This window comes from Malus domestica, chromosome 16, assembly GCF_042453785.1.
Source record: "Malus domestica chromosome 16, GDT2T_hap1".
In the NCBI taxonomy this organism is placed as follows: domain Eukaryota; kingdom Viridiplantae; phylum Streptophyta; class Magnoliopsida; order Rosales; family Rosaceae; genus Malus; species Malus domestica.
Genome location: NC_091676.1, coordinates 7,767,997 through 7,788,106, shown reverse-complemented (window position 1 = coordinate 7,788,106; position 20,110 = coordinate 7,767,997). Strand labels below are relative to the sequence as shown.

Genomic DNA, 20,110 nt, shown 5'->3' with positions numbered 1-20,110 from the left:
ATGGCCATGCTCCTTGTGTAGATTCAGGTGCAAGGCTCCCCCACATGAATGTGAGGATATTGTCCGATACCTCAAGTGAGGTATGTTGCTATTGTTTTCTTTCAAATGTTTACATAACAAATATCTTTTTGCCGGTGTTGCCAATTGTTTTCTTTTCCTCATGTGGTGGAATTATATTGGTCTACGTTGGTGGGTTGTGGCTCCGTAAGCCCGGAAGGCTTATGCAAGTAAAAGTAATAATGCAAGGCAACAATTTTATTTATGCCCAGAGTGTCAAAACAGCTTTCATAGGAAATTAACCGTGTTTTCAATTTTTATTCACCTCAACGGCATATACATCTGTAGGTTACCATTTCTACACTGGGCCTTGTATCTGGAGACAAAGTTGAGTTTCTCCTCATTATAGCACCAACAGAGCCATCCTACCATCTTGCTCATGCTGCATTCAAAGTGGCCGAGGAATTCAATGTTTCTGCAAGGGTGTGTGTGTGTGTTGTGGCCTGCAGGTAGTGTTAGAGGAGTCGAAGCAAGAAGCAAGGCATCATTGGTGCCCTGGGAGAATTACATTGACGTTGCGGAAGTAAAAAAGTCATCAAATTCTTCATCATGGTGGGATATTTGTCAAATGACTGATAAAGGAGCCATCTTAGTTCGACCGGATGAGCATGTTGCTTGGCGCCTCATCTGTAATCTTACTCGTTTGTTTGTGTTCATGCTTACTGTTTCTGTTCCCTTTTTTTACCGACGGGAGAGGAGATTTGAACTTGCACGCGATTACAGAACATCACTGCCTTCGCTCTCAGACGAGGCATGACATTGTGCAAGTGTCGATATGGAGACATTTGAGGAGATTTTGCTTTCGAAGCAATAGAATTGATGATTGAGTGGCAACTTTTGGCGATGCAAGCATGATAAAAGTAAAAACAGACTTAATTGGATGACAAAGTATGGTTCGTTAAACTGAGCATGGTACAAGTTGTCTCAACAAGACCATTTCGTCACGAAAAAAAAAAAAACAATCAAATTACATCTTGCAAACACTTGTGTTTTTACAAAATGAAGACATGCTAATTGAATTATTATATAGATAAGAAGGCCTAAGTCTTCAACTTTGGGAAGTATCGCGTATGAAGATGGATCTGCAATTCGCAATCCAAAGGCATATCAGATGTGGCTCTAGGAGATGATACCACAATATCACTATCTATGTGGATGTAAACCAATTCAGGATCATATTGTATGACTGATAGTAAGAGTAATCACATAGCCCATGCTTGCTGTGACAATTCCAAGCAAACCGCCAGCAACCACCTGTCAAACGGGAACAAGAATCATCATAAAAAACGTTCCCTTTTATCAAAGTTTTCGGCATCCTATACTCATGGAAACACTATCCACTAAACAATTTTAAGGTAAGAAACTAAAGCAATATAGAGACCTGAAGAGGGGTGTGGCCGAGAAGTTCTCGAAGTGGTCTGCTTTCAGCCAGAGGATGTTCAGCAGGGAGTTCATACACAATTTGATTCAAAACCTGAAGGGTATCGAAATCCAATGTTAATACGTAGACAACCAAATCAACCAAAATTTGAATAGGATACTCATGATGCTGAATTATATGAGAACACGATGAAAACATGGTTTACAAACATCAAAGTGTCGGATGAAGTTAATTCTTAGACAAAGTGTTAAAAGAAAACTAGTAGAACCAAAAATATCAAAACTTCAAACCTCAGCTTGGCGTCCAGCGTGTAATCTTACACCGGTTGCATCATACATCACCTGCCACCAAATTTTCTACATTAGAGATCTCCAATTGACATGTGCAACACCAAAAACAAGAAAACAATAAATATTTATCATTGTTTCTAAAATGTATTTTTTTAAGTCCGTGTGCGTACACATTTCAGCTGGCTGCAGTGCAGTCTTATGGAGTACTGAACTAGCATAATGATCATATTATCCAATGATGAATATAAAATTCAATGCAAGCTCAAATGGTCTTCAGACTTGGAAAAAAGTGCAACAAATTATGAGTAAAAATGGAAAATCCCAAATGCTATCTGCGAAATGCTGCAGAAAGAAGTGAAGGATCTTACCACACATGCTAAGACCAATGCAATGGCAAAGAGTGATCCACCGATGCCTTCTTGGAACCCAACGGCTGTAGCAATAGCAGTAACAGTCGCAGAATGAGATGATGGCATTCCGCCGGATCCAAGAAGTTGCTTGAAATCCCATCTTCTTTCCTTGTACCTGCAAATCTATCAAGGTTTAAGAACTCTCAGAATAAACTAATAACACCAACAATCAAAAAGAAAAGAAGCAATTTCCCATTTCTCTACAGAGGTTCATTTCCACATACCAATCTCACATGAATCAAATTACCATTGTAACATCAAAATATGGCCAATATTTTACAGAAATCAAATTACCATTTAAGCATGTTTTGATTAAAGATTACGTTTTTCTAATCAAGAAGCAAGATATGGGCAAACCCACAATTTCAATTAACAAAATATATGGCAGTACAATTCAATTCAAGAACTTTCTCTTGGGTACATCGAACGGGTCAAATCAAGACTAAGACAATGCAGCGACACGGAATCACCACAAGAACCCAAAATTGACGGATTGGGTCGGATCCAAATTCGGATAACTGTGTAAGAAAGGAGAGAAAAGTACCAGGCGGTGAAGACCTTGATGAATTGGGCAATGGAGAAAGCTACGAGAGCAGAGAGGAGAGGGTAGTTGGTGAAGATTGAGGAAGATGATGATGCCGCCGCCTCAACCATCGCGCTTTTTTGCTTTATAATTCTCCGAACGAGACTGCAAATATTCTAAAAGGTAAAATCAAAACCCCAAATCTGAAATCTTTGATTGTTTGATTCGCGGGAGAAGACAAGGAGGGAAAGAGGGAGAGAGAGCGTGACGTGAGAAATCAACGATCTACGGAGTTTTAGGCCTTTGCGCCGTCGTTTTGATTGAAAACAAAGGAAAGCGGTCAGAGTCTGAGAGGTGGCTGGAAATTTTAGGCTCCACGTTCTGGAAAGCTAAAGAAGCAGCTAGCAGACTTGTCGGCCGTTAATTTGGTATCCTTGTAACTAACGGTCTTTCCCCTTCTTCTTTTTTTTTTTTTTTTTTTTTGAGCACATAGATATTTTTTTTGGTCAAAGCACACAGATATTTTACATTAAAGAAAGAGGAGGTTTGGCTGAACACACAATTAGCAGTCTAATTTGATATCGAATTTGTCATTCATGAGATTCGAACCTAAAACCCCTTTCTTGACTCTTAAGAAATATTTTTTTATTATTTATTTTTAATGATGATACATAAAACAACATTAATGTTATTCATGAAAAATCTTACTTTTGAAAAAAATTCCTTAAATTTTCTCTAACAAAGTTTCACAAATTTGGGTTCCAATCATTTGAGGTGTAATCAAATTAAGATTTAAAAGAATTTTAAAAGATTTTAAAATCAGATGTCGATTAGGATTTTAAAAACATTGAAATCATGGTGTAATCAAATTCAAATTTAATATAATTTACAAAAATTCTAATATATTTTGTAAAAATTAGCATTCGTCATATCGTAATTCCATCAGATTATTCATATTTAACACCGTCACGTGGTATAAACCTGAATGAGCCAACTAAAAGGCAAATTTTTTTTTTTTTTTTGGTGCAACTCCATATCCATCTCGTCGCATGACTGATGGAGAGACGGGGATATACCCCGTTTACACGGAAGATCTCTGTTTCCCTTGTGCCTTGGTCATACGAGTGACGCGGTACGGAAGCCTCTACCCAAGAATCTTTCCACCCACAGGGAATGAAAGATGTGGTAGCTTACTGCTTACCTGCCATAACTGAGTTTCCATAGCACTAGAAACGGCAAAAAATCATCAGTTCTGTGCTGGTTTGATAAAAACGTGTCACTCTTTTTCTTCTGTACTTTGTTTATCCGATCCCTAACTGCATTCTAAGCAGCTTAGACAGCATTCTTCCCCACAAAATTGACCAGTTCCGCCCTTGCCGCGTCCATTACCACCTGGAAGTCTATACTTGTGTATCTTCCCCTGTGATGAAGATTTAGCATGTCAGCTCAAACTTGTTTCCAGTGAAGAACTTGATACTGTATAAAAGCGCATTGCCGAGAAAGTGGATCGAACACTTCAAATGGTGTCGGACCCTGCAAATCAAGTTTGTTTACGTACCAGAAGTGAGTTTTAGACCAGGATGTAGAAGGATAGGATGGACTTGCAATGCCATGCATTATCCTAGCAACAGCTCTGGGAGTGAATTTGGCCTGTGAATTGCTCTGCAGAAAGACCTGTCAATCCAAGAGGAGCCAATACATTAGAACTGCCAAGCACGAGCTGTCTCGAGTATATTAGGAGCTGATCACATACGAAGGTTCTTACTTTTATATCTGCTCGCAAAAATCGGCTGCACATGTGAATGTTAAAGATATCAGCACACAGAGTAGGAAATCTTGATGCCAAATGATTTAAGTTCCAACAACCAAAGATCATACCGACCTGGATTTACCCATCGTATTAGGGACTTCAGAATTGTCATCTCCATCGAAGTATTCGACAATTTTCTTTTGCAAACATTGTGTGTGTTGGGCATCACAACAACCTTTCGTCTTCTCGCAAGAGTTAACAGCAAAAACTGCCGCATTAAACATTGCGTCCAACTTCCGCACCTAAATCAAAAGCAGAACATATTATTTGTACAAGAGAAACACGTTGTATTTGTACTTCCTCCACTGTTGTTTACAGTGGACGTGTACTGAATTGATAAAAACGTTTAATGTGGTAACAATTATCAATTACCTTGCAACTTTCAACCTCTGATAACCATTTTGTGAGATGTGCTGATAGAGAACAAAGATCTGCCGGGGCTTCGACGATTGTAAAACAGTAGGCTTGGTCCTTCAGTTCGTATGTTACTTCTCCTTTCAACTAAAATAACATAAAAAGATGACTATGAACATTATGGTATCATATGTAGGAGGCAGGGGATGACAACACAGTAAAATTTTTCACCTATAGAAGATAATAAAACACAGCAGCTTATCAAAAGCGCAATTATGAAAATCAATGGCAGGATGAGGATTGAACAAATCTTACCAATAAAAAAGAGAAAATATACAAATGAAATAAAAAACCATAGTACAATTCACCCTTCGTTTTTCCGTTTCCAACTCAAATGGTTAAGTTTTCACAAAAAATAAGATTTTCTTTTGAAGGACTTGAACCTTTAAAATTTGAAGATGATTGGAAAGGACAGTAGCTGTAACTCCAATGCTATTTGCCACAGTCGGTAGGTCAAACACGTATTGTCCTTGCTTAGTCTCAGACCTGAAAATTTTCACTAAGCATAAGTTGTTTTGCCACATATTTCTTGGTGTAAAATAGTTTTCAACTTCTTTGTGTAATCAAAACCACTGATTATACTCACTTTTTCAAAATTGCAGCAACAAGAGCATATTTCCCTGCAAGTAAAGCTGGGGATGTCTGCATTAAGTACCGCAATATTCAACCATCAAGAGGTCAGTTTTTGTGACATTATAATAATTCAAAGTTAATCTTGGCGAAGTAGAAACCTCTAAACATGCTACCTACATTATGAAAATTCAAGGTGCAAGTCACATTTAACTCTGGAAGTAAATGCAAATACTGCACTTCACCCAACTCCAACTGCGTTAGAAGTGTGAGCATCACCTGCCAAAACAAATGCCAAGAATAGAACATTTTAGTGCTTAGCTTCTGAAGGTCCTTGTGAGTGATTCTTCTATCTTCACTTAAAAATTTAGAATATTGAACAGAATTAGTAGCAGAGAAGGACCTCTTCTTTCATATCAAACTTGCGAGATGCAGTTTCTTTAACCAATGAACAAACTTTCCCATGCGAGTTCTCATCACTGGTGAATACTTGACAGAGGAATTTGTTTACCGTATATTCATCCACACCATCACTGAGAAGTAAGAACACAATACATAAAGTCGTGAACCACTACTAACCTATGAAAGCATTTGATAAAGGGAAAGTAATAGAAGATGATGCCATATTTAACTACCTATACATAAGACTGCGAAGTTTAAAATATGTGATATCATCACAATAAAGATGGCAATGGGACAACCTCCCATCCCGCCCAGCTCGTCCAATTTCCTACATAATTTATCATTCATTTTGTTAACAAATCTAAGACAAAGAAGCTTTTAGAAAAATACAGTGGTTTTGAAGAAACTTCCACCTGAACATACTCCTCCAAGCTTTCTGGCAAGGTGTAATGAATCACCTGAAAAAGATGCAATTTAGGACTTCCAGATACAACTGGTAAACAATGGTACAATAAATCAGCATATTGCGATGCAAATATATGCCGGCATTAAGTAAACATGCGAACATTTATGTTTATGCATGCAAATCGATCCTGACTTTGTCTTTCTTTTTGTGGTGGATACAAGTCATCTTTTTCTAGACTTTCTCAGAAGCCAGGAGCACAAGGCACACGTAATATCATGATACCCCATTTGTATACTCCAAAGTTTATTATGCTTTTCATACACTAACCTAATAGACATTCAGTACAGACACCAAATGTTGTCTTTCTCAGGTTACAGTTCAGGTGAATACGATGCAATGAACAACACTAATTATGAGTTTTTCTGGAAAGGAAAACAAAGTTATGAGTATATTTCTCTTACAGCACCAATATCCCTCTTGTCAAGGCCCATGCCAAAGGCCACAGTTGCAACAACCTTCCATCAAAACATACAAGTCAATCATCCAAGAATTTGATATTTGAATTTGCTACATATGTAAAAGGAAAGAAAAAGAAACATATCTGTAACACAAAATTAAACGAGAAGAATATAGGACTAAGGAATGAGCGGAGTAATTTTCTTACCACTCGTATCTTGTTAGTGAAAAACAACTCCTGCACTCGACTACGATCTTTAGCAGGGATACCACTGTGGTAACTCTGGTTAGCATTTTACCATAACTTGTTAGGTTTTTATCGTTCCTCATCAATATTTACATACAACTTGTGGATCATGCAACTGAGAAACATGGAAAACTAACCTTTGCAGAGATATTATTGTCACATAAGTATCTGCTTATCATTTCAGTTTCAAACTGCAAAGTTAGAAAGCAAGATTATTTTCCACTCAATGTCAAGAATGTAGGATTATATTCATCCATCCTAAATGAGTATCAAGAAAGAAGGCAAAATTAATTGCAAGAAGTGTTGGCAATCCTCAACCGCTAGTAGTTTAACAGTATTCCATTTCTCCTCCAATAATCTGAAGTTTGAGTATTTCCTCATACAAGAAGGTTATAAATATTGCCTCAGCTTGTTGAAAATGTTATTCTAGAACCACCTTAAAACTATCAAATACACAGTGTTACAAAACATCTTAAGGAAACGGGATACCAGACATTTGACTCAATGTGTACCTGAAATTTGCAGTAGATAATGATGCTCTGAACATCCTTGAACGAAGTTGACTTGATCAACATCAGCAGATCTTTCATTCTATTTAATTCATAACAGATTCAGTTACACATGTAAGAAAACTGATAAAATGAAGGGGGAGAAAGAAGTATTCAGACTTGCCTATTTCCACTCAATGACACTGAAAGTTGTAAATTATCCCTTAGTATTGCTTTTTGAATGAGATTAGTTGGAGGAATCTCTAAAGCAGACATGACAGAACCCAAAGTTGTGGCTGTGGCCGTAGCTGTCATAGCAAGAATGCAGTTGACATTGAGCTTGGCACGAAGAAAAGAAGCTCTAAGCCTCATATATGAGGGACGGAAGTTATGTGACCTGGAAAACCCTTCAAAATTAAGTATTTAAGGGGAATTACATGCCATAAGATATGAAATTCAGCTGGAAGGATTAGGACACTGTGGAGTAATAATCAAACTATAAAAGACATTAAAACAAGAAGACAATAGTTGGTGCAACCATCACTATTCACTTACCATTCTGAAACACAGTGAGCTTCATCCACCACAACAAGAGACACAACTATGTTAGCGGAAAATATAGACAAGAATTCCGCATTCAAAAACCTCTCCGGCGAAACAAAAAGCACCTAAAATACAATCCACCAAACTTTAGCTCTCTGGAAACAATCCAGATAGAACAACTCATACACTACATGAGTAAACACTCGATGTAAGACACATTTTACATCCACTGGGGACAAATCATACTCAAATTTACTCAACAATATGTTGACATACCAACCTTTAACTCCCCTTGTTGAAGCAGCCTTATTGTCTCGGAAGCTTCTTCAGGTCTCTGAATAAACAAAAGGAAACAAATTACACCCACCTATTTGTATGTGAGCAAAGAGAGACATAGACTGAGACCGAGAGAGCGCAGCATACCTGATTGCTACAAATAAGACCGCCACGAATCATATGAGGCAGCTGCTTAAGCTGGTCAATCATCAGTGCAATCAATGGACTGACAACCAAAGTTACCCCAGGTAAAATCAATGAGGGCAACTGATAACACAACGATTTGCCAGCACCCGTAGGCAAAACAAGCATTGTCGACTTCCCCTCAAGCACCATCTTGATTGCCTCCAACTGCCCATCTCGGAACAATTCATACCCGTAAGTTAGCCTCAACAGTTTCAACAAATTCTCATCACTCGGATCATTTCTAGCCATCGAAACCGCCTCTTCAAACGATTCGGAATCAAATTTCGGTCTTTTACTGTCTTGCTTTCGAATCTGTTGTTCTGCAATAGCATCTGCAACCAACTCATCTTCTTCACCAATTGTCTCCCCATCATTTTCACCTACTGCTTTCAATTTCCTTTTCCCCTTTCTGTAAAATTTTCGACGACCCGACGAGCTGCTATTTCCTCTTCGGTTCACGAATTTGCGCTTCCCCCGATTCAGATTGAGCTTCACAAAGTTCCCTTCTGCCCCACTGCTTCGAAACTTCACAGGTGCCGAAGGCACATTGCCTCCAATCAAATTGAAACGTTTCTTCACAGCTATGGCCGAAACTCCAGACTTGGCAGCAGCCGCTTCGCGTTTTGGCTCTGGCGGTACCCGATTCGGGGCAGAAGAATCAGACCCGCCAATCGCAGCCGTTGGATCCGGCTTCGGCGCCGAAGAAGACAGCGGCGGCTTGTCGTCTTGGAAAGAATCAAAATCGATGGAGGTCCGTCGGATTTTGGAGAACGACGGTGACTGGAACAAGTGCCTACCCTGTGGGGCGAGAAGGGTATCGCTGGAATCGACGGTGGGGATCGCGCGGGATGGATCGGACGGCCAGCGGCAGATTTGGTAGGGTAAATTGGGGAGGAGGAGAGGAGATGGATCGGGCGGCGGGTCGGGTCGGGTGGGCTCGGAAGAGGGAGTTTCGGGTTTGGAAATGGGTTTGGACTTAGACGAAGGTCTGTACCTAATTCTCGATGTGCGGGAGGAGAGAATGCTAGGCTTTGGCTTTGGCTTTGGTGGCGGTGGCTTCCGATTTGGCGCCGGTTGTCGCTTTGGATTTGTCGGTGGCGGCTGTGGTGGTAATGAAGGTTTAGTGTGTCTTGGGGGAGTGGCAGAGATGTGAGAGCCGTCGGAGTCGGAATCGGATTCCATGGTGAACTTTGGTCGGAGAAAATTGATTGAATTTTCAAGTCCTTTACTTGATATATGGTTTTCCCGCCATATTTTGAGCTTTCTTTTTTAGCTATGGTTTCCCGCCATGGTTTAGATTTTCTCTTTCCCTTCTCATTTTATGTAATTTTTAGGACTCTATGATTTTGGGTTAAGTCAAAGTGAAACAATAGGATCCTTATAATATTTTTCTTGGAACTCGTCAATGATGAGAATTGAACTTGACACTTCAGTGAACTCTACCAAGGTTACTGAATTTCATCACCGAGCTATGGTCAAGCTGTGGAGATAAGAGGATAATGATGTTTACGAAACACTATGAATAATAATCAAACTACGGAAAGGTAAAACGAGAAGTTCCAAGTGAGAAGACTACTAGCATCCCCTATTATTTTCGCTTCAGCAATATCTAGTAATAATAATCAAGGTATATTCTAAAACAATCATAATGAATATGAATGAATTGGGTTCTCGTACACTCTAGTGGAGGAATTGAACCACATCGAACTTGCTGATTCACTAACAAGGCCGGAGCAACCACAAACCTCCGATGCCTCTCACCAATTATCAGCTCCTAATGACAGAGGAAAACTTTACAATTACATCGCCAAAACATCGTGGATTCTTACAAACATATCGGAACCGATACAAACACTTAGCAAGTACCCCCAAACAGCCCCTTCAAACAATAAAAAAAATAAAAATAAAAAACATTAAAATACAAGTACTGAGCACCATCTCCTCCATAAAGCACGGCGGGCGCTTTGAGTGGGATTAGAATGGAGACTATCACATTATAGTGCAGTTGCACTTGGATTCCAGCTTTGGAGGCTTCATGCCGTCTACCTTGGGAAGCCCTACATTCCGTTGCAAAGACTCGTCAACATTCTCATCGTTCTCAGTCTTACTAGCAGGAAGCTCAGCATCTGTTTCCACCCGCTTTGGCTTGCCCTTCTGAGGTTTTAAAGAAGGTCGACTAACAGTTCTGCTGCGTGGTTCCTTTCTCTCAGGATTGGATTTCCCCAATATTGTAACCGTTGGGTGAAAACCTTCTAAAGGGACTGAACTTTCCTTTTCCATCGCTGTGGCTGCAGCCTCATAGGCCAGATTGTGGACAATGGAGCTGCAGAAGAGTATTGTATCTGTTGCCTCTTCTAGTGTCAGGCTTCGTGCCTTTCTTCGACCTTGTGACTCAACCATTACGGTTGATTCCTCTTCTGAAAAAACATATAGGACTTGTCAGCTAATCACTATAATTACTTCTAAAAACTGAGAATTAGCAGAATACAATCCTGAGAGAGCACGAATGCATATGAGAATATAAGGTGGTCAGGAAGCCATAACAAATAGGGAATCATGCTTCTTTCAGAGGGAAAGATGAGTAACACATAGGACGAGGGGGAGCAAAATAGTCATATATTATTGTAATTCTAACTCATGAACTCCACACGATACTCACCACCCTCACCGAGAAAAGTTTTAAGTCAATAAAGTTTGTCAAACATTAAAAAAAAAGTCTCAACGCAATTTTAAATCATACCTAGGATGCCATATGCATTACTAGTGGTGTTGGTTTCTGGAACTGAAGGTGTCATATCACTGTCAGAAGGAATTGGAACTGAAGGCTCCTGACCTTCCCCAATTGTGCTTTTTGATTCAAGGGAAGCATCACCGTACATTGAACAAGAGGCACTCTGATCACATTTTTCAGTTTCTATTTCTGATACTGTGATCAAAGAGCTGTGAGTAGCAGTCTCTTCAGCATCCACTCGGACAACACTTATGGTGTTTTCGTTGTTGAATGAATCTGGAGTTACAACTGAACATTCAATATCTATGGAACTCCTTGCATTGTTTTTCAATTCTTCACCATACTCATCTGAAGCACAATTTTCACAATTTGGAGATGGAGCTACAGAATTGTCCTCTAACAGAGTGCTAACTGCCTGACTCGACAATTCTGTGGTAGAAGCATCAAATCTTCCACTGCTAGAACTGAACTTAGTATCATCTTCCTCAGCAACAGTTGTCCTGGAAGAAGCTGTAATAGTAACATCTGGTTCTGTACATTCTAAAGCTAGGGAGCGTTCCTGAGATGTTGTGTGCGCCACCTCTGCGACATCATATTCAACATTTCCCACAGTAACCTCAAAACCATTATCATGTTTGTTTGACGAAAGACCTAATGTTTGGCGAGCATGGTTTGGATCTCCATGGGATGATCCAATGCTTTGGGGTTTCATATTTGTGTCATTTGTGTGATTCTCCATGTCTGATTTCTTGCCACTCAGCTGTCGCTGCACATGAGTCTCTGTTTGTCTAGCTGAGCCATAATCAACTGACGATGATGCAGAGAAACTATCCAAGTCTGATTTCTTGCTGCTCAACTGTCGCTGCACACGAGTCTCCGTTTGTCTAGTTGAGCCAAAATCAACCGAAGATGATGCAGAGAAACTACCATGGCCAATGGAGCTTCTCATACTGTTTGAACTTTCTCTAGCATATGACAGATTCTCATAAGGTATGGTTGTGGCTGTGAAAGTCCTGCCCTGAACAACAGACCCCTTGCTACTGCTTGTTCTCTTAAGCAGTATGGAAATGCCTGCACCTTCTGAAATGTCTGCCCTCATATTTGGATAGTTAGAATGATGCAAATTCTGACCCCCGGTGTCACTATTAGGTTGGCTACAACCAACCGTTAGTGAAACCACCCCTTGCTTGTTGGCTAGTCCATCCTCAACTCCCTCCACTGGTCTAACAAGAGATTGTTCTTGTAAACAATTAGGGATTTGCTCACGATCAATATTTTGGCCTGGATCGACATTCTCTTCACCCTGGGAATTGTTTGGTTTTCCCAAATCAGAAACTTGTAAAGATCCAGGCACAACCACCATGGTTTCCAATACATCCAAAGGTTTTTCTTCTTCCACAATTCCGACAGACAAAGCTGGAGAGTTTTCACGAACTTCAGGTATCTCCGGCATCATGACAGTCAGAAGTTTATCTTTCCTACTGCACTCTGGACAAAATCTAATGTTACTTTCCACCCCATCAGAAACATAATACCTGCAACCACATTTAGGACAAGTTTCCATGTCTTCGAGATTATTGATTCCTGAAAAATCACCCTTAACATGAGAATCTTCAGAGGTTGGACTGACTTCCATGATGTTATTGGGGTGAACATAATCCTCCGAGCGACTAGCTCCACACTCCACTGTACTGGTGACTCTATTGAAGTCGCCGTGATGAATGTCATGTGAGCCATCATGGACATCATGCCTGGTGTCTTCATCTACTACATCCATCTTATCAAAGCCAAATACTTCTTCATGACCATCAGAGTATTGCACTTTCTCAGATTCACTGGCCATATCATCCTGGTTGTGATCACTCCCTTCCATATCATGTGCAACACTAGTACCCAGATCAGAACTTGCATTGCTGCTAGTAGTGACTGAGGAGTTCCTGGAAATCAGAGGACGATGCGCAGAGCTTGCTTTTCCAACATAGAAGGTGCTACTGGGAACACTAGATAAGAGCGGCCGAAACATATTCTGGGAGCCTTTCCGTTGATCCTGCACGGACATGGTAAGGCATTTAATCCTATGATGTGGATTTCTATAACGTATGAATGGAGAAATCACAATGAGTGAAGTGCAAATGTAACATATTTATAACTACAGGATTCCAAGGTGTTACATTTCATCAAAAAGCACTAGATTATAATGGCAACCTAATAAATATTAAGAAAGAGAGAGAGAGAGAGAGAGAGAGAGAGAGAGAGAGAGAGAGAGAGAGAGAGAGAGAGAGAGAGAGAGTAAGAGAGAGAGAGAGGAATATTATAATAATTCAGTGCAGTTCCAATTTTCATCATTTTTTATAACTTTGGTTAAATCCAATGTAACTTTATTACTTGAAGTAGGAAAGAAACACACACCTAAGAGACCTTGAATTGAAACCTAGAGAAAACATTAGCAGGAACGAGTTCGGAAATTGTACAAAATTATATTGCTAAGTCATTGCATAAGAACTTTAGCAAACTATCCCTACTTTCAAATAATTGCCCTTCATCAGATAATAAAAGAATTATTTATCATAATGGATGCAATTTAATGCACTAGACCATAAAGTACCATTTGCCGAAGGGCAGAATCAAAGGATCTTTTTGGAGCAGAAGATGAGGACACCACTTTGGCTGGCCTCTTTGAGAAGGCCACAGCTCTGTTGTTTGAGAAAGTACCAACTCTTCTTGAAGTCAATCGGTCCAAACTACCCACAGGAAGAGATTGTAGAGAGTCTAGATCATCATCAATGGAAGATGCTAAAGAACCTTTGCTGTGAGAACTAAATGGGTCTCGATCATGACTATGAGATGAACTGACACTTCTAGAAGCAGTTGGAGACATTGATTGCCTTCTGTAGTTGGAGGAATTGTCCCTACCATTTCTAGATGCTGGTGAGGAACCCCTCACATATGTTGCCGGACGATCAGCAAGAGAAGTACGAAGGTTGGGAGGTGCATCACAGGAGAAGCCTGGAATATTGGTTTGCCATGCTCTTATTTTAGGTGAAGCAGAGTTCCCTCGACTTGTCTTTACTGGGGAAGTTCCTCTCATCCCAGGTGAAGCCCCACTACTGCCGGACCCAGTGCTCGTCCTCCGTGGTGTGGGGGTAGACGACCTTGGAGGAGGTGTTGGGGATTTACTTGGGGGAGTAGATGGTCTCTGTGAAGGAGTAGATGGTTTCTGTGATGGAGAAGATGGTCTCCATGATGGGGTAGCATGATGTAGACTTGGGGTTGGACTGGAATGGCGTACTGGTGATGGCCGTCCCCTTGATTGGATTGTACTATTCCCCGAACGAGGAGATGGGCTTAAGCGATTAGGACTAGCACTACCCCTGCTACTTCGGTAACTCTTCTCCATCTGAAAATAAAGCAAGTATGATGTAAAATATACGGAAAATAATGATATCAGCATAATGTTTTAAGGAAACATCAATGAGATGATAACTAACATAATCAAGTCCCATAAAAGTGATTTGACCCCTACCGTGGATGATCTTGATATAGAAATAGGTTGACTTCGAGGTCTGCCCCTCTGTGGTGCATTAACTGGTGGCGGTTCATCATCCAATGAAGGAAAAAGAGGGGTGTCGGGAGGCGTTACTAACCTTTGATATTTAAACACCATATCTTCCATCAGTACAAAGACAGATATAGGACTGACACTTAAAAAAATCACTAAAGGAACAAAATGTAACCCATTTCTAACGACATAATGATCATTTAGTTTCAGTGAATAAATGGACAAATTTCAAGCAGTAAAACTTTCATCTTTTTGACAGAATCGCTCAAATTCTCAGCCAGTTACAATGCAAGAATCAAAATATGCATGTAAAAAACACCCTCTTAGTTTGCGAGATCATTTTGGCACACAAAAAGTCACTTCCACACTCTTCTATTTTCTCACACATGAGGAGTTCACAAGGTTGTTTAAAGTTGTTTTTGGAGTGCCAAAATCATCACCCAATTTTTTTAGGGAAATAATTTCTGCTTTCTTTGTCATCTGACAAAATAAATTATTCTGGTTTACTGAACAATTCCTAGTCTTTAAGGTAGAAAGCTTGTCTTACAATTTACAACCAGGATGTATCACTTGCTTACAAATTGATCCTAGATGCAATTTAATCATGTCTTTAGTACTTAAGAGTGCAAAAACATATCTTAAAACTAGAAATATAGCAACGATAAATTAAGGTATCAAACAAAGAAAAAGTATAATTCACCAGTCATAGTCATTTTTCTCCCCCTCCACATTAAACAGGTCGCTACTCTCTCCACGCGTCGGAATGGTGATTCCAAGCTTCACACCCGAAAATTGCCTCAATTTTGTAGCTGTAAGATAAAAAACATAAACAATCCCCGTCAACCCTGCCACCCAAGACAAAATCCTGAACTTTACACTTCCTAGCAAATGATATAAGGAATGGCATCTTACAGAATGTGTCCTCAAGATCATCCGACGACTGAAGCAAGAAATCCTCTTTTTCTCGGGTCTGCATTTCGTTGAACAAGGCAAGATCTTCATCTTTGTCTTTCAAAAACACTGCGCTTTCAAAACTTCGACCCCGTCTGTGAGGGTTCCCTCTTGGCTCTCGTCCAGGAGAGCACCTCAATGACGGCGAAGGAGGCATCTCTCACAACCGAAAACTACACAATCAAAACAGACACCCCAACCACTCCATACAACGCAAATTGAACCAGTAACCCACCATATACACCAAGCTAGTACTCACAATGACAATAATTTGAGCAACCAAACTCGTTCACGATTCGCCGGCAACACGAAATGCACCAAACTAAGTTAATTCCAATTCCCACAGCTCAATAACAGTGGGAATCATACATGCCAGGTCCAAGTCAACTCAAAGCCCAAATAGTATCCAAAATTCAATACAAAATTGCATAAATTAACGCAGCAACTGAAACAACCGTACCAGTCGCAATGCAGAGGCTCAACGTCGACGTACGTAATTCAATCAAATTACGACCTTCATCGTGTACTGAAGTCTCAAAACCCTAGATTCTGCCATTTGAAGACACCAAAACAGAGAAACCACCGCACCCGCCACCAGAAACCTAATTCCAACTCCAATTCACCTCCCACCAACCACTTCACGCCGCCACTGAACCCGAATTCACACCGCCATTGACAAAACCACTTCCGGTGCTTCCACAACTCGACTCACAGACAAAAAAGCCCTCCGCACAACTCACTGCGATCCCGAGAACTCGAAGCTCGACAGCAGAGAGCTGGAAGATGGCAATCGCAACGCGACGAATGCTGTATCAGGCAGTCGGATCTAAAGCATTTACTGCTTTGCCTGCACGCTTACGGATCGGAAGACGAAAGCGGTAACGGATCGGTGCGGCAGGAAAAGGAAAGTGGAATTCTCAGGAATTCTTCCCTCTCCTCCGAGCAAATTTATACGGTGCGAGTCTGCGAGAACGGAAGTGGAAAAACTGAAAATATAAAAAATAAATAAAACTGTGGTTTTTTTGTCGTCCGGATTTTTGCTTGTTTCCTCCACAACAAAGCTTTCGTTTTCTCTTTTTTGCTTCTTCGGTTTTCTCTTTGCTTTTTTTTTTTCTTTTCTCTTTTTTTTTTCGTGATTTTCTTTCTGTCAATTGCACTTTCTCTGCTTCTTGTTAAATATTTACGAGCGTTGCAACTGCCGTTCACGGTAAGCAGTCTCTGCTTATCCTTTAACCCTTCGTTTTGTTTTTCGCTTTTGTCATGTATTCACAGCATTTGTTAATTTCGTTTTCATACAGATTTTGTATTCTATTTTCCTAATTAAAACTGAAATCTAGAGTGCCCAAATACACGGAAATTGTCTTCTTTTTTTTTCTCGAACAAATGATATTATCTACATTAAAAGATAAGAAAGTGAGTTAAGTCTTACAATGGATTTGCCGCATAGTAACGTGGAGGAGTGAGCTAAGTTTGACAATGGACTTGCCATAATGATATGTTAATTCGTTTTTTGGGAAAATGGAACCTAAGACATGTCATTTATGAGTTAAAGAAAATATCAGTACATCATAGTACTAAATAGCAAGGTCTAAAATATCGATATTATCATCGAAATTTCCGTGTTTTGGACTACCGATATTTCCGATATCATCGATATTTTAGACCTTGATAGGAACTCTATGTGGTACTAAGTCGCTTATGTATCTTATCATGCAATGTATGAAGTGTAAAATATTGTACTAATTCATTATATATAAATGATTATGGTGTGTTTAAACTTCTTTCATTAATTAATACATATTTTCTACACTCACAATGTTTGTCAGCTCGCTATATAATCAACTTAAATCAGTTAAATTCATCATGCAATGCATTTCCTTCCAATTTTTTTTTGTAATAAACTAATAGGTAATTAACTAAATAAACATCCTACAAAGTTTCAATAAAAATTTCCAAAGTTTTTTCTTACAATTTCCGTGGTTTTTATTCAATTTTTATTGATATCGATAATATCCCGATATTTCCATCAAAATTTTCGTATTTTTTTACTACCGATATTTCAATATCATCGATAAGTAGTACGTATCTTTACACAATGTATCAACATGTTACCAATAATGTACCAAATTATTAGTAAGTTGCATTTAATAGATATATGTATGTATGTATGTATGCATACGTATAATATCATTTAGAATTTTGGAGTACATTGGTACGTTTAGAATAACACTATTTGGCTGCACATCCAATTCAACTTTTTTTATAAGTAAAAATTTAAATCAATTATTCTCACCGAAGAAATAAATAGATTTTCCTACCAAATCTATTTTTGCAGGTATCTTGACTAGGTTATAGTGTATATACACTTCGTAGTTCATAGGTTTTAATAATTTTTGGTATCTCAGCTCCAATAATCAATTTATTTCCATACTTCCCATACAATCCCATACTCGTAGATTGTATTCTAATTTTAGTTTCAACTTCGACTTAGTAAACATTATTTTGCATTTTTTATATGGATACTTAACTCCTCAGTAATATAAATCATTATCCGACACGTATTAAAAAATATCTCATTAAAATATAAAAGTAAAGTTATACATATTTGTTAAGGGAACTCTTATTAGCACTCTAAAAATCTCATTATACACTTCTCACAAGTGTAATTTTCTTACTAATTATAGAATGTTTGAAGTGCAAAATAACATTTTTGGAGTGCCAATAACAATTCCTTTTGTTAAATTGTGCAAATAGGAATGGATTCTTATATGTAACAAATCAAGTATTTTCCTTTTGCCATAACATACCACTCATATGTTATATGTCAGTTTCCTTACGCTTCGTTAAGTCTATAAGTTTAGTGGCAATAATGAACCGCACTATAAATTCGTTTGGCTTTCTTAACATATCTAGATGATTTATAAGATGATATAAGTTATTAACCTTTCCAAAAAAAAAAAAGGCATCAAGCATACACTTTACGAAGTTCAATTCCCCGATCGTCTCATAGAGCATAAACTTTTTTTTTTTTTTTTTTTTTGTCAATCACTTGCAATTATACAAATAATGAAATTCCCTCTCGTAGAAAGTGATGCTGATAATCACATTAGATAATGACCTTGTTAAGTTTGGATAATCTATACGTGTCAATGATGCATTCGATTAAACCCTAAATAAAGACAGTGGGAGTGGGACAGCGATGGAATAAGATAAAAAGGCGATGTAACAACAACCATATGTTAATGTTATGTCATGAATCTGTGCACTAATGGAAAGGTGCAGAATGACGTCGTTTTAATTGGTAGGTGATGGAGAAAGAAAACTTAGAAGCCTTCATTGTAATCATCATAACCATTATTATTATTATTTTTTTTTATGTACATCGATATTTTTATATTAAGAGGAGGAGAATTCGACTAAGTTACACAATGGACAGTCTAATTTGATATCGAATTCGCCATTCACGATATTCAAACCTAAAAACTCTTATTTTTAAGTGAAGATAAATACTACCAAATCAAGAGATTAGATAGAACTGTTGTAAATGATTCCCGGTTGTACTGAGTGCCTTTTTATTTTTTTTTCTTTTTATATTCAATGTGTGGCTTTCAACAAATCTTATATAAATATTTTATGTCGAAAAATGGTTGTGTTTCAACCCACCAAAAATATATTATTATGGTAACAAATTAAAATCGTCGAGAAAAATCACACCCGTAACGCAGTTTTGTTTTTATTCCGTCTTTGAAAAAAATTATTAAATAATTAATAGTAAATTCGAACTTGTTCAGCAGAACGACCTGAGAAAATTATAATATATTACAAGTGCATGCATTGTTTATATTACGTCGAATATATTTTGTCATTGATTATTGTATGAGAAGAATAACAACTTGAATTAGCATTAAAGTAATTATAACTTGAAGACAAATATATTAAATAGAGTTTTTGGACAATATTCTAAAAGACGTTACGCGCTATTAACTGAGGGGCTGAAACCTAGCGTCTAGGCGACTAAGCAGGAACCTAGGCGGACTAGGTGAATTTAGTTAAATTTATAGGAAAATTAATGAAAATGACTTTAAAACCTTGAGTTTTAATAATAATTACAAAATAAAGGGTAAAGTGAATAGTATCATGATTGACTTTTTAGTGTAAAAATATAGTTTTTCGTTAAAATAAACAATACCGATAACTTTTTATTAAAGTTCCCTAAATTTATTATAGTAACATATAAATAGGTCTCTACTTATACTCTAGAAAAAACTATACTTGTATTGAGAATTTGGGGAAGTTAAAACTTAAAACATCATGGCATTGACGTCATCATATACCAATGCAACAAAAATAAGAAAAACCCAAAATTCAAAACCAAATTCGAAAATTCAGTAATTCATAATCTAAAATTGA

The 20,110-nt window shown here is 38.4% G+C and overlaps 3 protein-coding genes across 4 annotated transcripts; all 3 read right to left on the bottom strand.

The window, feature by feature from the left end:
- Positions 1 to 912: 912 nt before the first annotated feature.
- LOC114821947 (uncharacterized) lies at positions 913 to 3,117 on the bottom strand. The gene is made up of 5 exons (XM_029095522.2): positions 2,683 to 3,117; positions 2,097 to 2,253; positions 1,729 to 1,779; positions 1,439 to 1,531; positions 913 to 1,311 (listed from the first exon to the last, which is right to left on the bottom strand). The coding sequence occupies exons 1-5, from the start codon at positions 2,790 to 2,792 to the stop codon at positions 1,231 to 1,233; spliced, it is 492 nt and encodes a 163-aa protein (XP_028951355.2). The 5' UTR covers positions 2,793 to 3,117; the 3' UTR covers positions 913 to 1,230.
- Positions 3,118 to 3,536: 419 nt separating this feature from the next.
- LOC114822203 (ATP-dependent DNA helicase Q-like 5) lies at positions 3,537 to 9,760 on the bottom strand. Its single transcript, XM_029096443.2, has 19 exons — positions 8,421 to 9,760; positions 8,278 to 8,331; positions 8,010 to 8,122; positions 7,639 to 7,851; positions 7,479 to 7,557; positions 7,104 to 7,157; positions 6,928 to 7,002; positions 6,725 to 6,778; positions 6,271 to 6,315; positions 6,091 to 6,185; positions 5,859 to 5,988; positions 5,636 to 5,734; positions 5,472 to 5,527; positions 5,269 to 5,371; positions 4,844 to 4,972; positions 4,544 to 4,713; positions 4,427 to 4,451; positions 4,220 to 4,335; positions 3,537 to 4,081 (listed from the first exon to the last, which is right to left on the bottom strand). The coding sequence occupies exons 1-19, from the start codon at positions 9,639 to 9,641 to the stop codon at positions 3,994 to 3,996; spliced, it is 2,919 nt and encodes a 972-aa protein (XP_028952276.2). The 5' UTR covers positions 9,642 to 9,760; the 3' UTR covers positions 3,537 to 3,993.
- A 329-nt stretch (positions 9,761 to 10,089) lies between these two features.
- LOC114822202 (uncharacterized) lies at positions 10,090 to 16,904 on the bottom strand. Of its 2 annotated transcripts, none has more exons than XM_029096442.2 (6): positions 15,662 to 16,904; positions 15,450 to 15,558; positions 14,714 to 14,834; positions 13,796 to 14,587; positions 11,200 to 13,237; positions 10,090 to 10,876 (listed from the first exon to the last, which is right to left on the bottom strand). In XM_029096442.2, exons 1-6 carry the CDS (start codon positions 15,855 to 15,857, stop codon positions 10,449 to 10,451), a joined length of 3,684 nt encoding a protein of 1,227 aa, XP_028952275.2. In that variant the 5' UTR covers positions 15,858 to 16,904; the 3' UTR covers positions 10,090 to 10,448. The 2 variants fall into 2 exon arrangements, with proteins under 2 accessions (XP_028952275.2, XP_070671183.1); XM_070815082.1 differs by having other exon boundaries at positions 14,714 to 14,829; positions 15,662 to 16,766.
- Positions 16,905 to 20,110: the final 3,206 nt, after the last annotated feature.